The sequence below is a fragment of the Mus pahari genome, chromosome 5, assembly GCF_900095145.1.
Source record: "Mus pahari chromosome 5, PAHARI_EIJ_v1.1, whole genome shotgun sequence".
Lineage (NCBI taxonomy): Eukaryota > Metazoa > Chordata > Mammalia > Rodentia > Muridae > Mus > Mus pahari.
The window spans coordinates 41,291,098-41,315,131 of NC_034594.1; the positions used below are offsets into that span (position 1 = coordinate 41,291,098).

The 24,034-nt window shown below is 39.5% G+C and overlaps 1 protein-coding gene across 1 annotated transcript in view; it reads left to right on the plus strand.

Annotated features, from left to right (window-relative positions):
• Pard3b (par-3 family cell polarity regulator beta) overlaps positions 1 to 24,034 on the plus strand; it is a 976,275-nt gene that overhangs the window by 507,243 nt on the left and 444,998 nt on the right. The window contains exons 7-10 of the mRNA XM_021197960.2: positions 160 to 285; positions 2,123 to 2,481; positions 5,083 to 5,222; positions 7,365 to 7,493. Of these exons, the coding sequence (XP_021053619.1) occupies positions 160 to 285; positions 2,123 to 2,481; positions 5,083 to 5,222; positions 7,365 to 7,493 (754 nt within the window). The remainder of the gene's footprint in view (positions 1 to 159; positions 286 to 2,122; positions 2,482 to 5,082; positions 5,223 to 7,364; positions 7,494 to 24,034) is intronic.

Sequence of the window (24,034 nt, forward strand, 5' to 3'; positions counted from 1 at the left end):
GATTGTGTGTGAATTTGAAAGATGAACCATTTGACTGAATAGAAATATACTCTGTTTAATAAACAGAAACCAATACATATTTCTGAATAGCTGCAAGAAGAGCAATAATGAGTACATTGGTACTCAGATGTTTTATTTCAACCTAAATGTTTCACTTAGGATCCTAGGACTCTTCATCCGAGGCATTGAAGAAAACAGCAGGTGCAAACAGGAGGGACTATTTCAGGAGAATGAATGCATTGTAAAAATCAACAACGTGGAACTCCTGGACAAAACTTTTGCTCAGTAAGCGTTTTTTCATTGTTTTATTGACTTTGTTGATCTCTTGAATATGTATAACCATTGCCGAACTCATTATGATCTAAATCATAGGTAGAATGTCAAGCCAAGTCCCATTATGTGACCTGTGACCATCCATTTCTGAATGCATTTGATGTTTTAACATATTCAGAGGTGGCCAACACATGTGCCTGATGAGCCATGGAATGCAGCAAGCCTTCCTGCCTGGGTGTCTTTCTGGGAATCCATGAAGAGGGGGGTTTGTTTCTCTTAGGCTATGGGTCAGTTAGACTGGCATTTACTGGCTCTTTTCACAGGCAATTAATTCAGCTTATTAATTAACATCCTTGATGTCAGTCTCCCTTAAACTGTAAAACCTGTGGGTGGTGCCTACAAGTACTCAGCAAATAATATAAACAAATTGTAAAAGTTAAAATTAAAATAGTCTACCTCAAGAAATCATCTTTCTGAAAGTGGAAAATATTATGGGGAATAGCTGTAGAACAGGAGTTGGAATAGGTAGAATGCACTGGGTATCAAGATATGCATACATACACACACACACACACACACACGCACACATATATATATACAGTGATGTGCATTGATATTTGGCAGGGCTTCTAAGTTAGTGAGCTAAGTAGAGGCAATCATCACTAACACTAAACAGCCTATCTTGCTTCTGAGCCAAACTGCTCCTAACACAACATTTCTCAGGCCACTACTTTTCAATAGTAGGGGCTGATGGTTGCCAGAAGAAGGCAAGAGTCACTGCTGCTGCTTAGGGGTAGAATGAAATGGCATCTTTCTAAAGCAATTAATCCATTCAGCTATTGTTGACAGAATTATAATAATTAATAATAATAATAATAATAATAATAATAATGTTATTTGCATATTTTGTTGTCCTGTTTTGCAAAGGCTAAGAAGTTTGATGATCCCTGTTTTATAAAAGTAGAAATGGATTCATAAAACATTAGCATTGAGTCAATACCAACTTGGAGTCAAGTAAAAACAACTGATCAATAACCTAATTTAAAAATGAGAAGAATTAAAGTTTCTTTTAATATGCGCTTCAATACTTCTAGTTAGATTTACATATTGAAAAACACTTGAAAGCTGTCTGCTTAGTTCTTTAGTTGCTCTGAGGTTCCACTTGAACTTGTTAAATGCAAGGGAACTATATTTACTTTATGTAGGTGTCTTAGTCAGGGTTTCTATCCCTGCACAAACATCATGACCAAGAAGCAGTTGGGGAGGAAAGGGTTTATTCAGCTTACACTTCCATACTGCTGTTCATCACCAAGGAAGTCAGGACTGGAACTCAAGCAGGTCAGGAAGCAGGAGCTGATGCAGAGCCATGGAGGAATATTCCTTACTGGCTTCCTTCCCCTGGCTTTCTCAGCCTGCTCTCTTATAGAACGCAGGACTACCAGCCCAGAGATGTCACCACCCATAAGGGGACCTCCCCACTTGATCACTAATTGAAAAAATGCCTTACAGCTGGATCTCATGGAGGCATTTCCCCAACTGAAGCTCCTTTCTCTGTGATAACTCCAGCCTGTGTCAAGTTGACACAAAACTAGCCGGTACAGTAGGTGTTAAAAAAATAAATAAATGAGAGGATTGTACACAGTCACCATGCATAGCCAGTGTGGAAGCACCCGATGGGCAGGTAGTGAATAAGTGATAACTATTTAGCAGAGTCATACCATACATAGGGATAATCCCCACGCTCCCTATACTTATGATACCAGGCTGCTCTGCTTACCCCATACCTGGGTACCTTAGAAAGTGCTATGTCAAAGCACTGTATGATTCTCTGTTTATTCACTCATCCAAGGGCCCAAGATGTCTTCCGTCAGGCAATGAAATCTCCCAGTGTGGTCCTCCATGTGCTTCTGCCTCAAAACCGTGAACAATATGAAAAATCAGTCATTGGGCCGCTGAACATTTTTGGCAACAATGACGGGGCTTCGAGAACAAAGGCACCACCTCTTGCCCGTGGGAAACCAGGACTAAAGGCAGTACATCCAACAAGAGCCAACAGCCCTGAAGGAGAAGAGGCAGCCTCCCCGCAGCAAAGCAAGAGCCCCCGAGTTCCAAGACTAGGAAGAAAACCTTCCTCTCCCTCACTCTCCCCTCTCATGGGGTTTGGCAGCAAGAAAAATGCAAAAAAAATTAAGATTGACCTAAAGAAAGGTAATTATTAAATTATGCTTAATAGTGTTCTATTATTGTACTATGTAAAACTGGTTAAGAGAAATGCATTAAGGTTAATTTACCTAATTCTCTTTTCATTTAATTGTGTCAAAGAATAGATTTGAGTGTATACTTGGATAACTTACATTCTTAAAAGTGTACTACTTTCTTCATCTTTTCTCCTGCAAAGTTGAGAGGATTTGAGACAAGAAGACAGTGAAGAGTGTGAGGAATAGAGAGAGTTGGTGCAGGTGATAAAACGCCAGGCAGTGTTGTGTGGCCATTCAGCACTGAGTTGTTGAGGTTAATTGTCCTCATTTTGAGCCCAAGTCAGTGATTTTTTTAAAAGCATCTGTTAGGCCAGTTCAACAATATGGCCTCTGGCTCTCTTGAATGGTTTTATATCAGTGCCAGGATTACTCTTCAGAAAGATAACACATTATTAATTTCAGATTCAACATTTCATTTCCTCAAGATAGTCCTAATTTCAAAACTGCATACAACCTTTCTTAATTTTTTTCTATTTTTTTTGTCCATTCCAAGCTGAAAGCACTTATCCCAGGTCACGTATGTACACGAGTTTGGCTGCAGCATTACACACATGCCCATGCACCCGTGTACTGTGTGTTCCAGTTTACTCTGACTTCTGCCTGATATTCCTTCATCTCATTGTACCTTTCTGAAGTCCTGTGGTTTTAAAGCCAATTCAAAGACTCTAACAGGGTTTTTTTTTTCCCCCACTAAATTAACAATTTAATGGCCACCATAAAACATTTAAAAATTATTTGTGAATTTCAGAAACAAATAACCTGTATCTTTTATTAGAATGTATAAAATATTCTGGGAGGATTTCTCCAATCAAATTGTATTCATTTACAAAAATCTTTTCCTGGGAATAAAGCAAGTTAAGAAGGCACAGAGTTTTATATAGTTGTCTGTAAATGTGTTACAAATAAGCCATGTCCAAATGCTTTATTATGTAGCAATAACACAGCTAGCATGAGATTGGTCCTTTGCCTATAGAGAGATGAATCAGGCACAGAGTTGTGAGAAGATCTCTTAAGGAGGGAGTCGAGCACCTGGGTGCGTTGCCTCTGCCTAAATGTGAAGCCATAACAGACACTCCCGAATAGATAGATGGTTGTAGGAAGGAAGGAAGAAAAATTACAGTTGTAGCTGAGGTTTTCAGCCAGGGCAATTTGCATACTAGAAATGTCATTGGTTGAAATTAGAATTTTAAGTAGATGAAGATATTTGATAATGGCAGGGTCTGGATTGAAGGAGAAACATAGCAAAGTTTGAACTATTCAGGAAATGGGCAGAGGCACAGAGACACAGATGGATGGGAGGAGATAGGACAAATGAACCAAACAGATGCTAGCTCCATTCTATAAAGAGATTATAATAACAGTGACTCACAGATCTGATGAGATAACAAGAGGCGAATCTGGCCCAATACATCAGGTGTGTTTGTGTACAAGGACAGTGGTGTGAATTCTGGGTTGATAGGCATGGTGGGATGAGAGAGATAGGAAAATAAAGATATTAAAAATGAAGGGAGAATTAATTTCTGAAAATGGTAATTAGAAAGCATCAAAGATTGATAAGAAATAAGGTCATATATTGAAAGACTTACTGGCGATGGCCATAGGAAAGTATGTCTATCAACTTCCTAAAGCTTTAACAAGGGATATGGAGTGGGAAAGTTTGTTTGGGCTCACCATCTTAGAAATTTCAGTGCAAGGCTTGTTTGCAAATTGCTTTTGGACCTATGACAGAGGAGTGGCGCATGAGAAGAATGTATGATATGGCAGGCCTCCTGTAGCCCCAAAGCAAAGAGAGAGAAACATGAGCATCAACAAGGCCATAGCTCCTTCTAGGGAATGCCTCTAATGACCACACATCCTTCTATTAAACCCCATACTACTCTAAAGGTTCTACTACATCCCAAGGTGCTACAGGCCGGAGAGCATGGTCTTTGCAGGAATCTTATCCACACAGCCGTATTTTATTCATGATCAAAGCTTCAAGAAACATTATTTGTTGTACTTGTGACACAAGTGCAGATTATTTACTGTTGAGAAATCACGTATATCTTTAGACAGTAGAGGGAGAAGTTGGAGATTGAAGAAAACTAGAAGGAGATAGGAAGACCTTGGTGACAAACAGTAGCTACTGCAGTAAAGCAATCAGGACACATGCCGAGGTCTGAGCCACAGAATATTCAGTTGATGGAGAGACCCACAAAACCCCAACACAGGAGGTCACCTGCTTGGGAGGGAAGATGCAGTCAGGAGATAGATTACTGTGGAATCAATACTCTGGGCATGTGGATGACATGTGCTGTCTTCTAGAACCTGAGTAAACAAAAATATTATGTGTATATAGTGGATCCTAACTTCACTTCGATGCTACCATTGCCTGTTAGGAACTGTAATGTTTATTTAAAATAGGGAAACTAAAGCCTATGTAGAATTTTCAGGACTGTAAATAATTTCCTTTGTATATTTTTATGTAAATGAGGACGAGTTTACTAAAAGGGGGAGTGTGATGTTACCCATGCTTAAGGTGACAGTGCATCTTTCTGCTCTTGCCTGTCAGGCCCTGAGGGACTTGGTTTCACTGTGGTAACCAGAGATTCTTCTATACATGGTCCTGGTCCCATTTTTGTAAAAAACATCTTACCAAAAGGAGCAGCAGTCAAGGATGGCCGCCTACAATCAGGGGACAGAATTTTGGAGGTAAGAATTGAAGTTAATTTCTGCAGTAAAACATTTGTTTATACTTAAATAAATAGATACACATATGTATGTAGTAGTCAGTTGCTATCCCTTGTTGGTCCCACTACCGTTCCCAAGCACTAACAATTTCAGATGTCCAACTCCTATTTGTTAACTGGCATTGCATTTGCAAGTAAACGATACCTTAAATTATCATTTACTTCAGAGAGAATAGGTTATAGTGAGGAATTTCATGCATAAATTAGAGAGATAAAGAGATATAGATAGAGTAAATGATATAGTTATAGACATAGGCATAGATATAGCTAAGGTGATGCCCCGTACAAATCCCTGGTTATAATGTGTGTTTATGTGAGAAGATGGTGATGTGACATACGTGGTAGAATGAGAAGATATGAAGATTAAGATATTAAAAGTGAAGGGAGAAGGGGCTCGAGAGATGGCTCAGAGGTTCAGATCACTGGCTGCTCTTCCAGAGGTCCTGAGTTCAATTCCCAGCAACCACATGGTAGCTCACAACCATCTGTAATGGGCCCTCTTCTAAGTGTGTCTGAAGACAGCAACAGTGTACTCATATAAAGAAAATAAATAAATAAATATTTTTTTAAAAAAATGAAGGGAGAGTTAATTTCTGAAAATGATGATTAGAAAATATCAAGATTGCTAAGTTAAAAGGTCACATATGGAAAAACTTACTGGCGATGGTCATAGGAAAGTGTGTCTATCACCTTCCCAATTCTTTAACAATTCTATATACGCCACATAAACATTTATCCTGTCTTGTTTAAAAATGAGGAAAAAAGTTTGCTTATATTCAGTATAAATGTAGCTTTTTCAGTATTTTTATCTGAAGTTGATTAAATTTCTACTATTAAATTCACAGATATTGAGGACTGACTATATATTAATGTTTAATTTTTAATGTAACATATATTGAAAATTATTACTTGTAGACAAGATAATGACTTCAATTATAAAACTAGTTAATGAAGAGCCTAACTGCATGTCCCAAGAAGGTCAGAAATGTGGTTCTCAGTAATACCTTTTTCTAAAATATCCTTCTTCTTTTAACCAGTGATATATGAATTAATCTAGGAGTTTAATAAATACTGAGCTGGGGCTAACAATTTCATAATCTTATGCAAGTCTTCACTGTAGTTTCTCCAAAACTTTGAGGGGTGTCTTATTGAAATTGCCACACCCAAATCAGCCTTGCTTATAGTGAGCCAGGAATAGAGATGCTGAGCTGGTTTGGCATGAAGAAGTATTTAGAATACCCCAAATATGAGGCTCGTTTATCCCATGTATTGTTGTTCAATAATATCATCCTCTAAATGAGGAGCTCTGGTCAGTCGACCTGGAGAGAAATCTTGTTTGAGACTGGCTCGTTTAAAATCTCCTGTGGCATGAAAGATTGCTTTCATGCCTGAGAATACATGTTTTGGGAACATCTTGGCATTCCATGTAGTTCTAGATCACAAAGGATGCTCAGACTGATAAAAGAGGCTCTGAGGCTGATTTCCAATAACTTATGGTAACATGCAGACAGCGCTTTTCCAGACAAAAAGAACATATAGGAAATCACCAAAACATATATATTTCCAGAGTAATTTGCCATATGATAAGTAATTCACTTCTGCCCAGTGTATTGCAAACCACTTCATACCTATTTGAGGAGTTAATTCCAGGCACTTCTCAGTCTCATTTTTTTTCCTTTGTAAAAACTGTGATGACTTAGGGGGAAAAAATGAGAATGTAAAATAATTTACTGAGTGAATTTGTCTAGTATCAAAATTAGGATAGCCATTTTATTATTGAAAATGGCTGTGTTTCCCATGTGTTTCGTATTACATTTTTAGACTTTCATTGCATTTATTGCACACTTAACCCACAACATAGGTCATTAAAAAAAAACAAAACAAAAAACAAAAAACACTTAGGAGCTGAGCTGTGCATAGTAACACATGTTTACAATACCAGCACTCAAGAGCTCTGCCAGAAATATCTGAGTTCAGGGACAGCCCTGGTTACCCAGCAATACTCTGGGCTACTTATCAATTGATACCTGTCTCCCCTCATGGGAGGGGGGGGGTGATAGGAAATGTTCTAAGCTGTGGTTGTGTATATGATTCTACTCATTAGGTAAATGGCAGAGATGTCACAGGAAGATCCCAAGAAGAACTCGTGGCCATGTTAAGGAGCACCAAGCAGGGAGAGACAGTGTCACTGGTCATTGCCCGCCAGGAAGGGAGCTTCCTGCCTCGAGAGCTGGTAACGTTCAAACCTGTCTCTATGAGCATTTAATGCTCTGTAATGTTTGTGGAGTTCCCACAGGAAACATTCAGAGCTAAAATGTAAAGCAAGCATCAGCATATGAGAGAAAACCTGTGACATTTGTTTTTTCTGGATTCTCTGACTCAGGATGATACTGTGGGATGTTTTGATTTATTCATAAGTTCCATTTATTTGCCTGACGATTTCATAATTTTGTTTTTCTTAACAGGTATATAATATTTCATTGTACAAATATACTACATGTTCATTATCTATCCAACAGTTGATAGACATGCAGACTGTATGTACATCATGGATATTGTGATTAGAGCATCAGTTAACATAGATGAGCAGGGATCTCTGTAGTGGTATATAGAGTCCTTTGGATATATGCCTAAGAGTGATATAACTGGATCATATAATAGATAATTTTTTCTATCTTTTAAAGGAAGCTCTACACTGATGTCAGTAGTGTCTGTAACAGTTTTTACTCCTAACACCCTATTTGTCCACATACATACCAGCATTTACTGTCATTTTTTATCTTGGTCGTTCTGACTGTAGGAGTTGCTGACTATTGGGGCTAAATAGACCCACAGACATTACAGAGAACTGCCATTACTCTTGGCTAGCCTCCAGAACCTGGCAGTAAGATCCTGTTACTCAAGATAGGATATATTTGAATGACAGAATATGGGGAAATGAATTTGGTAGTAACCCGGCTGCTCTACTGGCTGGCTCTCGTAGCTCTAGAAGGTGCTCTGCATGCTTCCATCTTCGCCCTGTGTATGATCCTGTGAGCTGTAGTAATGAATGACTTTGCAAAATACACTTCCTGGTGAATGGTTTAGCAGTAACCAAAGACTTTCTGATTGGATTAAGTTCTGATCCACAAGAAGGAATACAGACCTGGTACTGTTGGAACCTGTTTATACATAGTTCATGGACCCTAGGGGAAAGTTTACTACTGGTATTCTACTAAATGGCATAATATTTGTACTGGCTGGTTTTGTGTGTCAACTTGACACAAGCTGGAGTTATCACACAGAAAGGAGCTTCAGGTGAGGAAATGCCTCCATGAGATCCAGCTGTAAGGCATTTTCTCAATTGGTGATCAAGGGGGAAGTGTCCCTTGTGTGTGGAACCATCTCTGGGCTGGTAGTCTTGGGTTCTATAAGAAAGTAAGCTGAGCAAGCCAGGGAAAGNNAGCCAATAAGGAACATCCCTCCATGGCCTCTGCATCAGCTCCTGCTTCCTGACCTGCTTGAGTTCCAGTCCTGACTTCCTTGCTGATGAATAGCAGTTTGGAAGTGTAAGCTGAATAAACCCCTTTCCTCCCCAACTGCTTCTTGGTCATGATGTTTGTGCAGGAATAGAAACCCTGACTAAGACAAATTGGTACCAGCATAGAGGGGTATTCCTGTGACAACCTGACCATGTTTTGGGGAGGACTGTGGAAGGACTTTGGAACTTTGGGCTAGAAGATCCATTCAGTGTTAAGAGCTCTGTGGGATGTTNTGTAGGAGCTTGGAAGATAATGTTGAGAACAGTGCAGAAGATGGAGGCCTGGCTTGTGAAATTTCAGAGGGAAGATTAAAGACTCTTACCAGGGCCATTGCTATTTTGATTGTGAAGATTCTGTGGTTCTGGTTAGCTAGGGCTGAAGAATCAGCTGTGATTAACAAGATACCAGAACTACTAAAGTGAAACCTTTGCATTACTGGGACTATTGATGCTGGTTAGCTGGAGCTAAGAAATTAGCGGTGATTAAGAAGAGACCAGCATCAGGGGGGGCGTGGTGGCACATGCCTTTAATCCTAGCACTTGGGAGGCAGAGGCAGGGAGATTTCTGAATTCGAGGCCAGCCTGGTCTACAAAGTGAGTTCCAGGACAGCCAGGTCTATACAGAGAAACCCTGTCTCGGAAAAAAAAAGGAAGAAGGAGGAGGAGGAGGAGGAGGAGGAGGAGGAGGAGAGACCAGCATCATTGAGGTGACATCTTCTAGGAAGTGTGTTTTCTGAGAACACAGAAGCTGTGTTCCAGAGATAGCCAAGGTTGTACCTCATGCTGCAGCAGGACTTGGTAATATGTAAAAGTCACCCAGGTGGTACTGGTTTTGAAAGCATGAAGGGGTCATGAAGGGCAGCTGAGGCTCAGTACTGAGAGGTCATGGAAGGCCATTGGTGAAGGTGCAGCCTCAGTTGCAGTTGATGGCCCAGGACTGAAGAGTTCATGCAAAGGAGTTGGGGCTTGGCACCATGAAGGGAGCCTATGAGAGGCTATTGGTGAAGCCTAGNCGGAGTGGAACACCCCAGTGTATTGGAGATGTCAGTATCATGGGATGATCACCAAGAACAGCAGCCATAGTGGAAGGGATCAACCTGAGCTTAGCATGCTACAGAGTGCAGAGCTGGAGAGTTGATGCCAGCCCTTAGGAGAAGCCCAAAAGATCAAGTGGAATCCCAGACACTGAAACAAGAAGCTGTAACATTGAAATTGCCTGGGAGACTCAAAGATTTTAAAGATGCCAGAGCCGTGTAACACATGCTGAGGAAAGTTGCTAACAGGGAGTGGAACCAGCCCTGGAGAAAGCAGTTTGTTGCAGTCAACAAAGATGAAAAAGGAGTGGAGATCTGAAGACCGCTTTAACATCAGCCATGGAGATGNNGAGTTTGGAATTTGCCCAGCTGGTTTCCTGTCTTTCTTTGGGTATTACTGTTAAGTGATTGAATGAATCTCAAAAGAGACCTTGAATTTTGGACTTTTAACATTGTTGAGACTGCTATAGACTATGAGGACTTCAAAAGTTGGACTAAATGCATTTTACATTATGCTATATTTAAGTATGCCCCCCCATAGACTTATGTGTTTGAACAAGTCTATGGGGACCAGGGAGTGGAATGTGATGGTTTGTATATTCTTGGNCCAGGGAGTGGCACCATTTGGAGGTGTTGCCTTGTTGGAATAGGTGTGACCTATTTGGCGTAGGTGCATCACTATGGGTGTAGGATTCAGACCCTCACCCTAGTTGCCTGGAAGTCAGTCTTCCACTAGCAGCCTTTGGATGAAGAGGTAGAATTTTCAGCTCTGCCTGTGCCATGCCTGCCTGGATGCTGCCATGCTCCTACCTTGATGATGATGGACTAAACCTCTGAACCTGTAAGTCAACCCCAATTAAATGTTGTCCTTATAAGTGTTGCCTTGGTCATGGTGTCTCTTCACAGCAATGGAAACCCTAACTAAGACAGTATTAAACTGGCTCCTAAGAATTTATTGCTATACCCATACTTTTAGTGCATCTCCCATCTCTCATCAAGAAACTGCTTCTTGTATTAGATGATGATTAACACAGAGAGCTACAACTGTTTACCAGCCAGAGAATAAGAGACTTCAGAGCCACTAGCTCCAAATGGAACATCTGTGTCGCATACCTCCCCATAAAGCTCAGGGGACATTGCAGAAGAGAGGGCAGAAAGATTATAGGAGCCAAAATCACTGGGCGATTACAACAAAACAGTCTTTTCTGAACAAAACAGAGCAGTTACATACAACTGAACACAGCAGTAAGAACAGCATTCACAAGACCTGTACAAGTTAAAGCCAGACAAAATTCTATAACGAAGCGTTGAGTGGGCAGGAAGTTTAACCCCTAGCTGCATAACTACTGCCAACTGATGGCTTCTGGGAGAAAGAGAATACATTTTATTTAAGGGTAGGACAACCATGATCCAGGGGTTAGCCCTATAGACAAGAGTATTTGTAGCAGCAGAAATTGGAGCTGTTGGGCTTTTAAATAAGAGGAGGAGGGGCAACAGGAGGAGGAGGAGGAGTAACAGGAGGAGGAGGAAGAAGAACCGGAGGAGGAAGAGGAGGAGGAGGATGAAGAGAAGCAAGGATAAAGGCAGGAAGTTGGATAGTTAGGGAGGTAGGGGTAGGTTTGTGAGGAATTCTAGGAAAGAGTGATCAAAATACATAAAATTCACTTTTTAGTCAGAGGGATGTAAGTTATGTAAAAGATAACAAGTATTTTTTTTTGTCTTTTTTTTTTTAAGCTTTTCTAAGTCTGTCATGAATCTTTGTTTTGTTTTAGGAGTGGATATGTCCATAAGATGCAATTGAGTCTAAGTATATAACATTTAATGTGAAGGTACACTGTCATTCTCCATGTCTTTCTAACTGGATCAGTACTTATGAAGTTGCATAGACTTTGGGTCCAGTGAATTGTAGTATGTGATGTTTTTATTTATTTTTTTATAATAAAGTATGTAAAGATAATTTTTAAAATATTTTTAAAGAATTAATAAAATGTCACTTCAAAATGAAAAAAATAAGAGAATGGAAATAAAAATAGAGGAAAGTATTCAAAGTGGACACAAGACTCATAAAGGGATCTGTAGAGAAGTGCAGTTACACTGAACAAAAGAACTGAGCCCTTCTGAGTTCTGAGAAGGAGTCATAAGAAGAAACTTTCAATTCATTAAAAATGAACCTCCTCCCACCCAGAAATACTTCTCTAGTGATTTTTTTTTCTAAATTGAAGATCAAAGATGCATAAAATTTCATGTACATTGACTTTTTCTCTCATATAGCACAGTAACATGTTTGATGCTGTACAACTCAAAGTTGTTGGTTAAAGAACAAAATATTTCTCCACTGAAATATAATAAGCACTTAAAGTGATATTGATGAAGAATTATTTGTAGTTTGAGAAAATCTATAGCATGATTCTAATTGAGATATAGGGCATACAATTCTACATGAAACATTATCAAATTATTTTAAAGCCTTGAAAAATAATTGTAAAGAAATAACACCTAAAATGTTGGGGTTTTAATGTTAACCATGAGTACACTTTAATTTATTGAAATATTTTGCTTTTAGGATGGTCATAGGAAATTTAAAAGGACTTTTATACTCAACAGCAACAAAGAACATGTGATAAAGGACTTTGGGCGCCTTTTGTTTTGAATCTTTCTTTCCTCTGAATCTGTAATGAACAATGAGGACTTATTTAAGTGACTGGAGGGTGCCACACAGGTGTGAGCAATCAATGAAGTTGAACTGGGAGATCAGTGGCTATCTAGGGGGCAGTTTAGAGATAACTTATCAAATATGTGAAGTGATATTATATGGATTGGAAAATAAACATACTGCCTTCCTTTAAGTCATTAATCTATTAATCATCATAACCATCAGTTCAACAAATCACCTACTACCTTTTCAGCACAAAGGTGGAGATTCTACGAGTGCAAAAATAATTAAAACTCGTTTATTGTTCACACTGAGCTCTGCCCAAAGCAGATAGTTGCAAGAAGGTAATGTTATAAAAACTTCTCAACTACACAAATACACAAGGAAAAAATGAATTACTTAGAATATTTAAATCTATCCGGCTTCATCTTCTATCAAAAGTGTTAGACACGTAAGATGCATGGTTCAGTGGTAACGGCACTTGCTGCCAAAACTGAGGACCTGAAGGAAAGAGAACCAGATATTAGAGCTTGTCTTCCGATCACTTGGGTCCGGTGAATGGTAGTGTGTGATGTTTTTATTTATTTTTTTTATAATAAAGTATGTAAAGATAATTTTTAAAATATATAGGAAATGCCCCCAAACACACACACTCACATACACACACACACACACACACACATACAAACATCTATTTCTCTAGACTCTGACTCAGCTATTATGAGTGTTGTGTCTGAATATATAGCCTTCCCGAATCACAGCTCTCACCTGGAAATGCTCCTTATATCATCCGCAGGTCCCTCCTCCTTCATTCCGAGTATTTTTGACATGGGATTTCCACTCTATACTGCTATTTAGTACCCTTGCCCTGCTACACACTGAAGGAAGATCTCTGCTATTTTGTCCCCTTGCCCTGCTACACACTGAAGGAAGATCTACAGCGATAAATAGATAAATAAATAAATAAATAAATAAATAAATAAATAAATAAGGAGGCAGAAGGGAAGTATAAGCCATAAGGATATGACTCTTGCTTCAGGCCCTCTACTCTTCTCAATTTTCAAAGGCAAACCTGAAATGAAGATCCTACTCTGCCAAGAGAGATGAAGACGACCAAAGTCCAAATATTGTCCTCTGAAGTGTAGGCTTTTCTCAGTCTTTTGTTTATCCCCAGGATTCCTCTAGGAGGGTCAAAGTTGAAAAGAAACAATAAAACGAGTTATTGTGTGTATGAATACTACAAGTCTGTCTCCTTATCGTTCACTCCTCTGGATGACAGAGATGGAAATTACCCCAAAGCCTCAGGAGACTATGCTCATATTTCAGAAAAAAAGGGGGAAAATTGTCCTTTCCTTGAACTATGATTCTGGAAGGAATAAAACTCTAAGCTAAAGAAAGACATTCCAACCATCCCTTATTGTAAGAGGACCCAAGTGACAAAGCTCTCACTGGTCACTTAAACCCTCAGAATCCTCCATTCCTACCTGAGAACTCCTTAAGCTTATTCCCACATGTCCTCTGGAATTTCTGACTTCAAGGCTAATCCCATCTTCTAGAAACTTTTCCTCTTTTTTCCCTAGACAATAAGCGAAGAGCTATGTACTATTGAGTTTGCAATTCAAAACCATTTTTAAAAAAATAAAACTGCAATTTCACATGTAATTTTACCTAATTCAATAATGCAATTCTTAAAAATCCAAATAGGTTTACCTCTGAATTTCTAAATTAAAAGCATAGTTGCATAATACATCAAGTTCCCCCCAAGAAATGGGAAGTGGGACCGGGGTTTGCTAACACCTGGAAAAGTCTCTGAAGTTCATAGCTCCTCCAATTCCGTTTCTGTAGCAGCCCCTTCGCGGTGTGATTGGGAGCTGTCCAGATCACTCTGAGGTTATTCTCCTAACTGGCTGATGGTTTTTTGTGAGGATTAAAGGAGATAATACATACAAAGCTCTTGGAATCCTCTCTGGCCAATTGTGAGTTCTCAGTATCATTAATTCCAATTATTTCTCCTGGAGCCTCCCTTCCTTGATAAGAGTGTGAATATTATATTATACTATACCTACAATTTCCAAGGGCTTGGCTAAGAGCAATCACCCCTTTCGAACAGTGTAGCTTTTCTATTTACTATTCTGGGTTCCAAAATAATAAATACCAAACACAAATTTATAGCCCATCAGATCTATAAGTGAGACAGTCTCTGTGCATTATTTTGCTCTCATTTAATAGACTTTAGTAAAATTCAATTTCTGTTCCAGAATGACATCATAGACTGAGCCCACCAGGGAACATATTAAATTAATTGTATAACTATGAGATTATAAATGAAAATAAATTATTTGTTCTCATTGTTTTTATCTTATCCAGAATATGGAGGACATATGGTTAGTATTAATTCTCTTAAAGCTATCTGGCAAGTATCTAGAGTCTCAATATTTGACAATAAAATATCCAAGTATATGGTGCACTTTAGTAATCATAGCAAAGAAAGGATTGGGTGTATGTTTGTGGGAAGTGCGGGGTGCTAGGAAGTCCCTATTTCACAGGAACCGAGAATCTTTGTTTGGAAGAAACAAATAGGGTTTTGTTGTTGTTGTTGTTGTTGTTTATTTTGTTTTGTTTTTTGTTTTTGATTTTGTTTTCCGTTGCACAATAGGCTGCCTTGAGCACTAAGGACCAAGAAACCTACAGGAAGTTTAAAAAGAAGTCATATTCACATGTATTTCTCTTGATAAGAATTACCTGATTGCATCACATGCACTGGACTGGTTGAAAGACTGAACTAAGGAGTGCATTGGGTGCTACAGCTTTGTATTTCCTTTCTACTGTAGAAGGCGTTGTCACTGTCCTCTCCCCTACCCTGGCAAGCTTGACCCTCCATGAGGAGCCTCAGGAAGGGAGAAAGGACCACACTTCCTGCTTTTGTCTTTCCCAGCTCCTTGGAAGAAAACAAACTGTTTCTTTTTTCCTGTTCTGGGGAAAGTCTTCTCTCCTCGACTGAGCCAGGCTGTTTCATCAGGGCCCGGCCCTTCTGTCTGGCCTGTCTTCTGGCAGCTAAACTGTCCTTCTTTCTTGTTATCTTTAGCTTCTTGGAGAGTCTGAATGCTTACAGCCGGAGGAGCATGTGGTCAGCAGGTCTACAGGAAATGTCAATACAGGATTGTCTCTCAGATGTGACCCTCTGTCATCCCGAATGTCTCAGCATCCATTTCCTGATCATTGCTCCGAACCTGACACCAGAGAGTATCCTGCTGAACTTATTATGTGTGCACCTTCCTGCCTTTCTCTTGAGTGATTATTTAGTGTCACAAGTTTTATGGCATGAATAGCCAGCCTTTCTGAGTATTTCAAGCTTCATTGACAATCACATAAAAGGAATTTGTATAGTAACATCACAAGGATTTAGCTGTTTCTAGTATCCTTATCAAAATGGCAGCTTCAAAAAGTACCCTTCCGGATCTAGAGTGGAACACACTTTGATGTCTTCGCCCCTTGATGGGGTAAGTGTGTAGTTAAGAGGCATCCATACAAAGAACATTTTCCCAGCAGATACTTGGGGATAGACTGGGCAAGGTAGTTGCTATGTTTTCATCTCAACTCAGAGTGAGTACTGTGAAGCTTGATTGGCTGTGGATCTGTCCTATTAAAGATATGGCCACAAGTTCTTTTCTTACCCTTGGCCCTTGAAATTCTTTTTATTTACTTTTTTCTTATACAAAGAATAAGATAAGGGAATCCATCTATTGAGAAAAGACCCACAGAACCAGAGTTTCTCTTCATTGCTGATCTAGTTTCTGTTCCTATGGCTATGATAAAACAAGGACCAAAAGCAGCATGGGGAAGAAAGGGTTTGTTTTTAACTTACAAGTTATAATCTGTCTATCACTGAGGGATATATATATATATCCCTTTATCAAATAGCAGCCAAAATAATGGCATGCCAACAGGTTAATCTGATGGAGTCCAGTGCTCTCTATTTCCAAGTGAGTCTAGGTTTGGGACAAAAACTAATCAGCTTAATTGAGGGGACAGGAGAAGGGAGAGAGGTGAGAGACAGAGAGACAGAGACAGAGACGGAGTCAGAGACAGAGACAGAGACAGACAGAGAGAAAGGAAGACACGGAGAAAGAGTCTGAGTTCTTTTCCTCCTATGAATTGTGCATGTATTATTTGCATGTCTTCCTTCATTTATTAGTGAGGAAAGAACACTCTGCCCTTTCTTTGTTAATCTCTTTAACATTTCATTTCCTGACTTGCTGCCTTGTCTTTAAATTATCCTGAAAATCACAGCAACCCTGGTGGGTAAAACGAGCTGAGAAAATTTCAAATGTGTTTATAATTTCTACCTGCCACATTTGGCTGCTATTAAATGCTGGCCTGTGCGAGTGGGATTAACTGTATTTCAAGCAAGTTTCTCCCCCACTGCATGATTGAGACCGGAAACGGAGCGACGTTTGTCATGCTGATTTGCCCTTCACTTAGGAAGATTGCTCTTGTGAAGCACAAATGGTGTGCACATAGGTGGAGGTGCCTTCAACTGTGGTTTGGCTTAGTGTTTCAACTCTACCACAGCTACCTGTGCCTGTGACCTCATCGCAGCAAATGAGATGTGTCTCCAAGTCCCCCAGGCTTAGCTTGTTATTAGATGGGAAAAAATAACAGCACCTTCAAATGTCAAATTACTTAACATCATAAATCATGGAAGAATTTTGGTATGAAATCTTAGATGAACCTCATTTAACTGATACATTATTTTATTCCCCTTGGCTATTTGATTCAAATGATCCCATGCTTAATTAACCAAGGTACTTAAGGAAGAAAGGATATTCTCGAGGCTGTTTGTGAATAAATAACAGAAATTGAAGGATAATTTCAAAATAATTTTACAGTAAATCAAAGTTTAAGAGTTTGGTTTAGCAGTTAAAATTATTATGCAAAATCATACACTGCTGTACTCTATAGATTCTCAAAATAAAAATCTCTAAATGATTTAAGATGGAGTGCAGGGTGGCTGTTTCCACTTGAGTATTCTCCAAAATTTCCATTCCTTCTTACTACATTTCTTTTCAGCTAATATGGGTTGACTGTTTTAAATTGGATTTTCTTTTATAAGTTCATACATATATAATGATCTCTAATCAAATTCCCTTCATTGTCCTCTCTTTTCCTCTTCAAGCTCCTACCAAAGCCCTTCCTTCTAGGTCTCCCTCCTCCTTTCCTGTTTTTATGTATGTGTGCATTTTATGTATGTATGCGCATTGAAAATGGTTGTCTGTGTGAAGGAGCTTAGCATTTGGAAGGCCTTTGCTTGGGAGGCATGGTGTTATACTGGCAATACCAGGGAAATGCTATCCAGTCTCTGAGATGTGAACTCCAGAACTGAGTCAAATGCATTCCTATCTTCAAGAACTTTCTAGTCCATAAAGAAGAGTTACCAGTGAAAAAAAAATGATACAAATCAAGTATTATAGGATTCCAGGAATGTTCTAGATCGAGAGGAACTTTATGAGTATGATAGTATTTGAGATGGGTCTTGGTGAATGTAGAGGATTTCAAAATGCAAAGCAAGACAACAGAAGGGCATACTGCCATCAGTCACTCAAAGACTGGGAAGTACCAAATCCATCAAGCAGCTTTTAGACACCCCAGCAGGATAGTCTCTTGAGCCTGGGGCTGAGTATGAGAAGTAGTGTCCTTTGGGATAATTTTGAAAGGGAAAAGAGATATTGGAATGTTTACCTCCTGTAAAGGTGCATTTCCTCATCAGACTTTGAGAATTATAGAGAAACGGCCATTAAAATTCACGTTTAAGAGTCTTATGGACCAGATGCAAAGCCCTGCTTTGTGCTCATACTCAACCTTTTGGTACCTGTGTTTCCACATTTGTCAAGTGAAGATCAAAATACCATGTAGCTTGTAAGATTGATGGAAGAACGGCCCAAGCCCAGCTGCTAACATGCACTGAGTACCAAATAATGCTCACACCCGTTGCTGTTTCCTGTGACTCTACCACAGTTCAGTGTAGGCTGTATGAATAAATGCCATATATTACTAAAGCTGTTCATGTTTCCAGTGTGCAGATCACATCTTATCTGTGATGGACACTCTTAAAACAAATCAAAACATACACAGCAATCTCATGTTTTGAACAGAAAGACTCAGAAACTACAGCAGCAATAGCATGGGACAGTGTGAGTTGGGAAACTATTTTGAATGTAAATAACTTTCTCCATAGGTTATAAAGATACATAGGCTATAAAGATACAATCCAGTTGTAAAATTATGAAGACATGACAGGAACTATTTTTGAAAATGTTAGAGATGATGTGAAAGTATTTCTAAATGCTTTAATAATAGCAACAGTAAGTTTGTTAGAACATTGGTTCCCAAGAGTGGTCTCAGGGGCCTTGGGTACTGGTAATCACTCAGGGACTTGACAGACCTGCAGATGCTGCTCTTCCAGACCTGCTGAGTCAGACGCTTCAGAGACTGGACACAGAGCTTTGTTCAACACACCCTTCTGATGATTTCAGTGTTTACTCAACTTGCAGAATGTTTGGGAAATAGATTTGTGGTAAAGAACAAAGAACGGATGTGGTTAGAACCCAGTGGCTGGAGCTGGTAAGCTTCAACAGCCAAATTCCAGATCCTACTTCTGTATTCTGTGACCAATTTCAAGTTCTCTGAAAAAATTTTCTGTGAAAACTCCAAGCCCAATTGAGTTGTGCCTTTTTGGCCAGGAGCCCCTCATTCTGGCAAAGGGCCAGTGGTTAGTGCAATCCAGTTACCCAACTCAATTACACCTGATCCATTTAGGCAAACTCAATTGTACTTGACTTCAAGCCCAACTCGATTGTGTGTTTAAATTTCCACACTCAATTGGATTGTGCTCAGAATCTGTTACATGCCACCTTGTAACTTGTAGACTTAGACACAGCCGAAGGGAAATGTTTTGGAGACTGTAGGGTTTTTGGCATCTGCTTGTTCTACTTAATTCTCCCTCTTTTTCTGTCTGCTTCATCAGAAGCTACAAAGTAAGGAACTTCCCTTTGCCCCTGTGTAGCCACCATATTCCACTGCTATTCTGTTAACAGTGGTCAGATGTTGCCCGGTTCTTGTTTTCTTATTCAAGAAATTGGGATAAAAACCCACAGAGATTTACAAAAGTAACAATGATTATTTATTTATTTATTTATTTAAAGAGAAGCAGTAGAAAAAGTCATATTGCATTTCAGGGGAGCAGGAACCACAGAAGTGCAAATACTAAAGACCCCCAGTTATAGCACTTCCTGTTGTGTAGTTCAAGGGAAAGAGGAGTTTTGATTACTGAAGGGTGTGGTGAGAATGGTTCTCTGTTTTGATTGGTAGGTTAGGTTATATAATTGTTTTTCGGTTACATGTGTCCCTCCCTTCCCATAATGCATCTGATGTTTAATCATATACATGCCCAATTATGCATAGACATATGATACTGTCTTAGTAATGGTTTCATTGCTGTGAAGAGACATTCTGACCAAGGAAACATAAATTGAAATATTTAATTTGGGGCTGGCTTACAGTTTCAGAAGTTCAATCCATTATCACTTTGGCAGGAAGCAGGGTAGCATGCAGTCAGACGTGGTGCTGGATGAGCCAAGAGTTCCACATCTTAATCCAAAGGCAACAGAAGAAGACTGTGTCACTGGGCATGGTTTAAGCATACATAAAATGTCAAAGCCTGCCTCCACAGTGACACACTTCCTCCAATAAGGCCACATCTATTCCAACAAGGCCATACCCCCTAATAGTGTCACTCTCCATGGGCCAAACACTCAAACACCTGTCTAATGGACCGTACCTATTCAAACCACCACAGATGGTATGTTGGGGATTTCCCCTAGAAGTTCACTTGAGGACACAGTTTTATCTGACTGCACATGCGCCACAGCTACTTCAGGCTGTGTCCAACCCCACCCACCCCCAAACACACCCCCTTTGCCAAACTATCAGAACTATTTTTAAGATCTCCTTTTGAAGAGATAAATATTGTACCTATTTTGACTCCACTCTGGGGTTTATCTCTGCTAGCCTTTTGAAGAGCTCAACCACCAGGAGGCTAAGGGAGTAATAGTCATTTGCTACTCTCTGGGAAGTGCTTACATCTGAAAGAATGTTTCTAAACCCTGTCAGCAAAATCTAGGTTTGATAAAATTGAGGCAGGCAGATTTCTGAGTTCGAGGCCAGCCTGGTTTACAAAGTGAGTTCCAGGACAGCCAGGGCTAAACAGAGAAACCCTGTCTCGAAAAAAAAAAAAAAAAAAAAAAAAAAATTGATGATAATAAACGTTCTGGTGGAGCCTCATTGAAACAGAGGGCAAGAGTACTGGTCATTGTACCTGAGTCTGTGGCTTCCAGGTGTCAGAATGTAAATGCTTAATGGCTTTTACCACAAGGCTGCTTTTGTTGGAGATTGAAAGCAGTGGATGCAGAAGTGCCTTGTGCTGTAAAGATCTCAAGACTCTTCGGAGTGCTGGGGCCTCTAATTAACATGTTCTTCCAAAGGTAAAAAGGAAGGGCTGTGAGTTTCAGTCCTGCCTTCACAGTGCAGATGTTATGTCTTGTTAGTGGCTACTGCCACTGTGATTAGGCTTCATGAGTCTAGAAAGGGAGCAGATATTTCCTAAAATACATATTTAAACACCTCCAAAAAATGTAATGTATTGACCAACAGTCCCCCCTCTGTCCCCTTCGTCATCTAGTTAGCCAAATGTTCCCAGTAATTTATCCCAGCTGTTGCCATGGAGCATGCATGAGAAGGTGGACACGGAACTCTGGAGATGCTCTTGATTTCCTTAATTGCCTCCATGTCTGTGATCAGTGTGCTCAGGAAGGTAGATCTGATGTAAGATAAGAGAATGTGTTCGTTGTGTAAAGGCTATTTGACAATTAGGGGAAGAAAGTGTGGTCTTAATTGATGGTGGCTGACTTTCCCAGCTGTTGCAGAGTGAACAGCACATATGTGAAGCAGCCACTGCAGTTGGTTTCCTTTGGAACGTGTACTTAAGAGATCTCTCAACAGGCTTCGCCAGCTGCATTTCCCAGGAGACTATGTCATATTTATCAGTAGAGAATACCAACTTAAGATCACTGGCATTTTCTTTCCAAAGGTCTGATAAAACAAAGATAGACACTTAAATAACAATCTGTTGCCACTTACCTCTTCCGGTGCCCTGTCCCTGAAGATTCTCTGGGCAATGACTTTTAAATATGTTCTCATTATTTTTAATGAGCGTGCAGACACGGGACGCATAATGCAACAGTAGATAGGTGCCCTTTCTCTGAACTTGTCACATATAATAAAACATCGCAGAGGTTAAGATGCATTTTCCTTTAAGATATTATAATTATTTAAATCAAGACACCCATGTACAATTCATATACTATTCAGCTATTGTTGCTGCCTAAGTGAGGCTCTACTGAATTCCTAGTTCTTTTTGAAAGAGAGTGTTTCATTACAAATGTTAAAAAAAAAAAAAAAAAAAAGAAGACAAAAGAACACTTAATACTGTTATGTCTCTTTAAGTTTACCCTTCTTTAAAATCTGCCCTGGATGGCAGGATATTCAATTATAAAGAAGTTCAATTATGTTTCCTGGCCACTTATTGAGTTATATGAAGGACTTTTATCACCTAGTCTTTCGGTAATTAATTCTTTACATTTCTTAGAGGCTTAGGGCCTGAGGAAGGATTGCTTAAGAACTTGAGATGTTATTTCAATTTTCTAGTAGTGTCTCTCTCTCTCTCTCTCTCTCTCTCTCTCTCTCTCTCCTCTTTGCCTTTCTCTCACTTTTTCTTTCTTTTTTGCTTTTGGATGCAAATACCACTCTATATTATCTCTCAGTTACTGAATGCATTCATTTCCAGGATGGAGAATATAGCTAAGTGCTCCATTGGTTGAGCACAACTTCCTGGATTAAACCCCCAGAACCACAGAAGCACAAAAGTAGAGTATATTATATTACAATGCCAGGGGCTGACAATGGAAACAATGGTAGCAAGGAGAGAAAAAAAAATTCTCACCTCCCAGGACAGCCCCATTGCCAGGGATTCATTCTCTGGCTATGGGTGCTTCCATGGGCAGGTATTTGTTGAATACAATATGGTCTGTATCAGCTCCTGCCTGCAGGTCCTTACCCTGTCTGAGTTCTTGTCTTGACTTCCTTCAGTGATAGACTATGTGGAAGCCCAATAAAGCCTTTTCTTCCCATCTTGCTTTTGGTCATGATGCTTCACCACAGCATCATAAACCCTAACCAAAACAGTAACTATGAGATCCAGTGGTTCTGGGTCTTGGAATTGTCTGCCTTTGCATTCCTGGATAAGTTACTCACCTTCAGCCTGACCTGAAGGCAGCCCCCTCCTTTATTCCTCTTTCCAGTAGCTGTGCTTTTTTACCTTTAGACATTTGACTTTTCACTAGAGAAAAAATAAATAAATGCACTCAATTTAACATGGAAAGAAAATAAGCCAAAATGACATCCAATCAGAATATCTAATTCATACTTTTACTCCACACTTTTCTTCCATGATGTTCCTAGAGAAGTTGACATTCATGAAGACTGTCTTCTTGAGGGCCAGGCATAGAAAAACAGATTCTCAGTATGGATGGTAATGGCCCCAAAGTCATATTTCAAAGAGATATTCCACTGATGGCTAATATGGTTATAGTCTACTATATCATAGCCCAGGATCCTTGACATAGACAGATACCCTCTCACAATGTCAGTCACTGCTGTCCCTAAAGACACATGCATATCCCATTTCTCCAACCTTTGATATTTACTCTTTGAGATGATAGCACTCTGAACTGGGATGAAGCCATAAGAGTTCAATTGTGTCCATTAATTATAAGCAAATAATACTAACATTGTTAAATAAAAGTGATATGACAATATACAAACAAAATGAACTTTCTTATCTATAAAAGGAGTTTGAAGTAAATGGTCTCCTGAGGTCCTTCCTCCTTCCGAACACTACTCTGTGAATTTCTATGCATGGTATCTTGGCCTACACTCAGTTCAGATAGGACCTGATTTATGAATGATCTGTAGATAAGAATGGGCAGCAGGAATCCTCCTCTGCCTGTGTTTTTCTTTCACACTTCCAAATGCCGAGGGAGCATTTGACCCACAGACTGCCAGCTCCTAAGTAAGTGGGGAGCTAGCAAATTGCCAGCAGTTATCTTTCTCATGTCTATGTCTTTGACCTTCTGCCATGACAGCACTAGTTGCCATAGTAATAGGTGCAGAGGGAGCCCCTCCTTTGGTCCTCCCCTGATGTCACAGCTTCCATGGCCACCATAAAGAGCTTTACTTCCACAGCCAGCGTGCAAACACAGGTGGTCCCTTTTCTTTTTTTTTTTTTTTTCTTTGTTTTCCTTCTTTTCTGAGCAGGAATGTTAGTGAAGTTCCCTAGATATTATTCAGTACAATTCCTTTATTAGAATGTAAATTATCTCATATTGTCAGGTATATTTAAAGTAAAATAGAGTCCTGTAGTCCATATAAAATTTACTATTACTTTGAAGAAA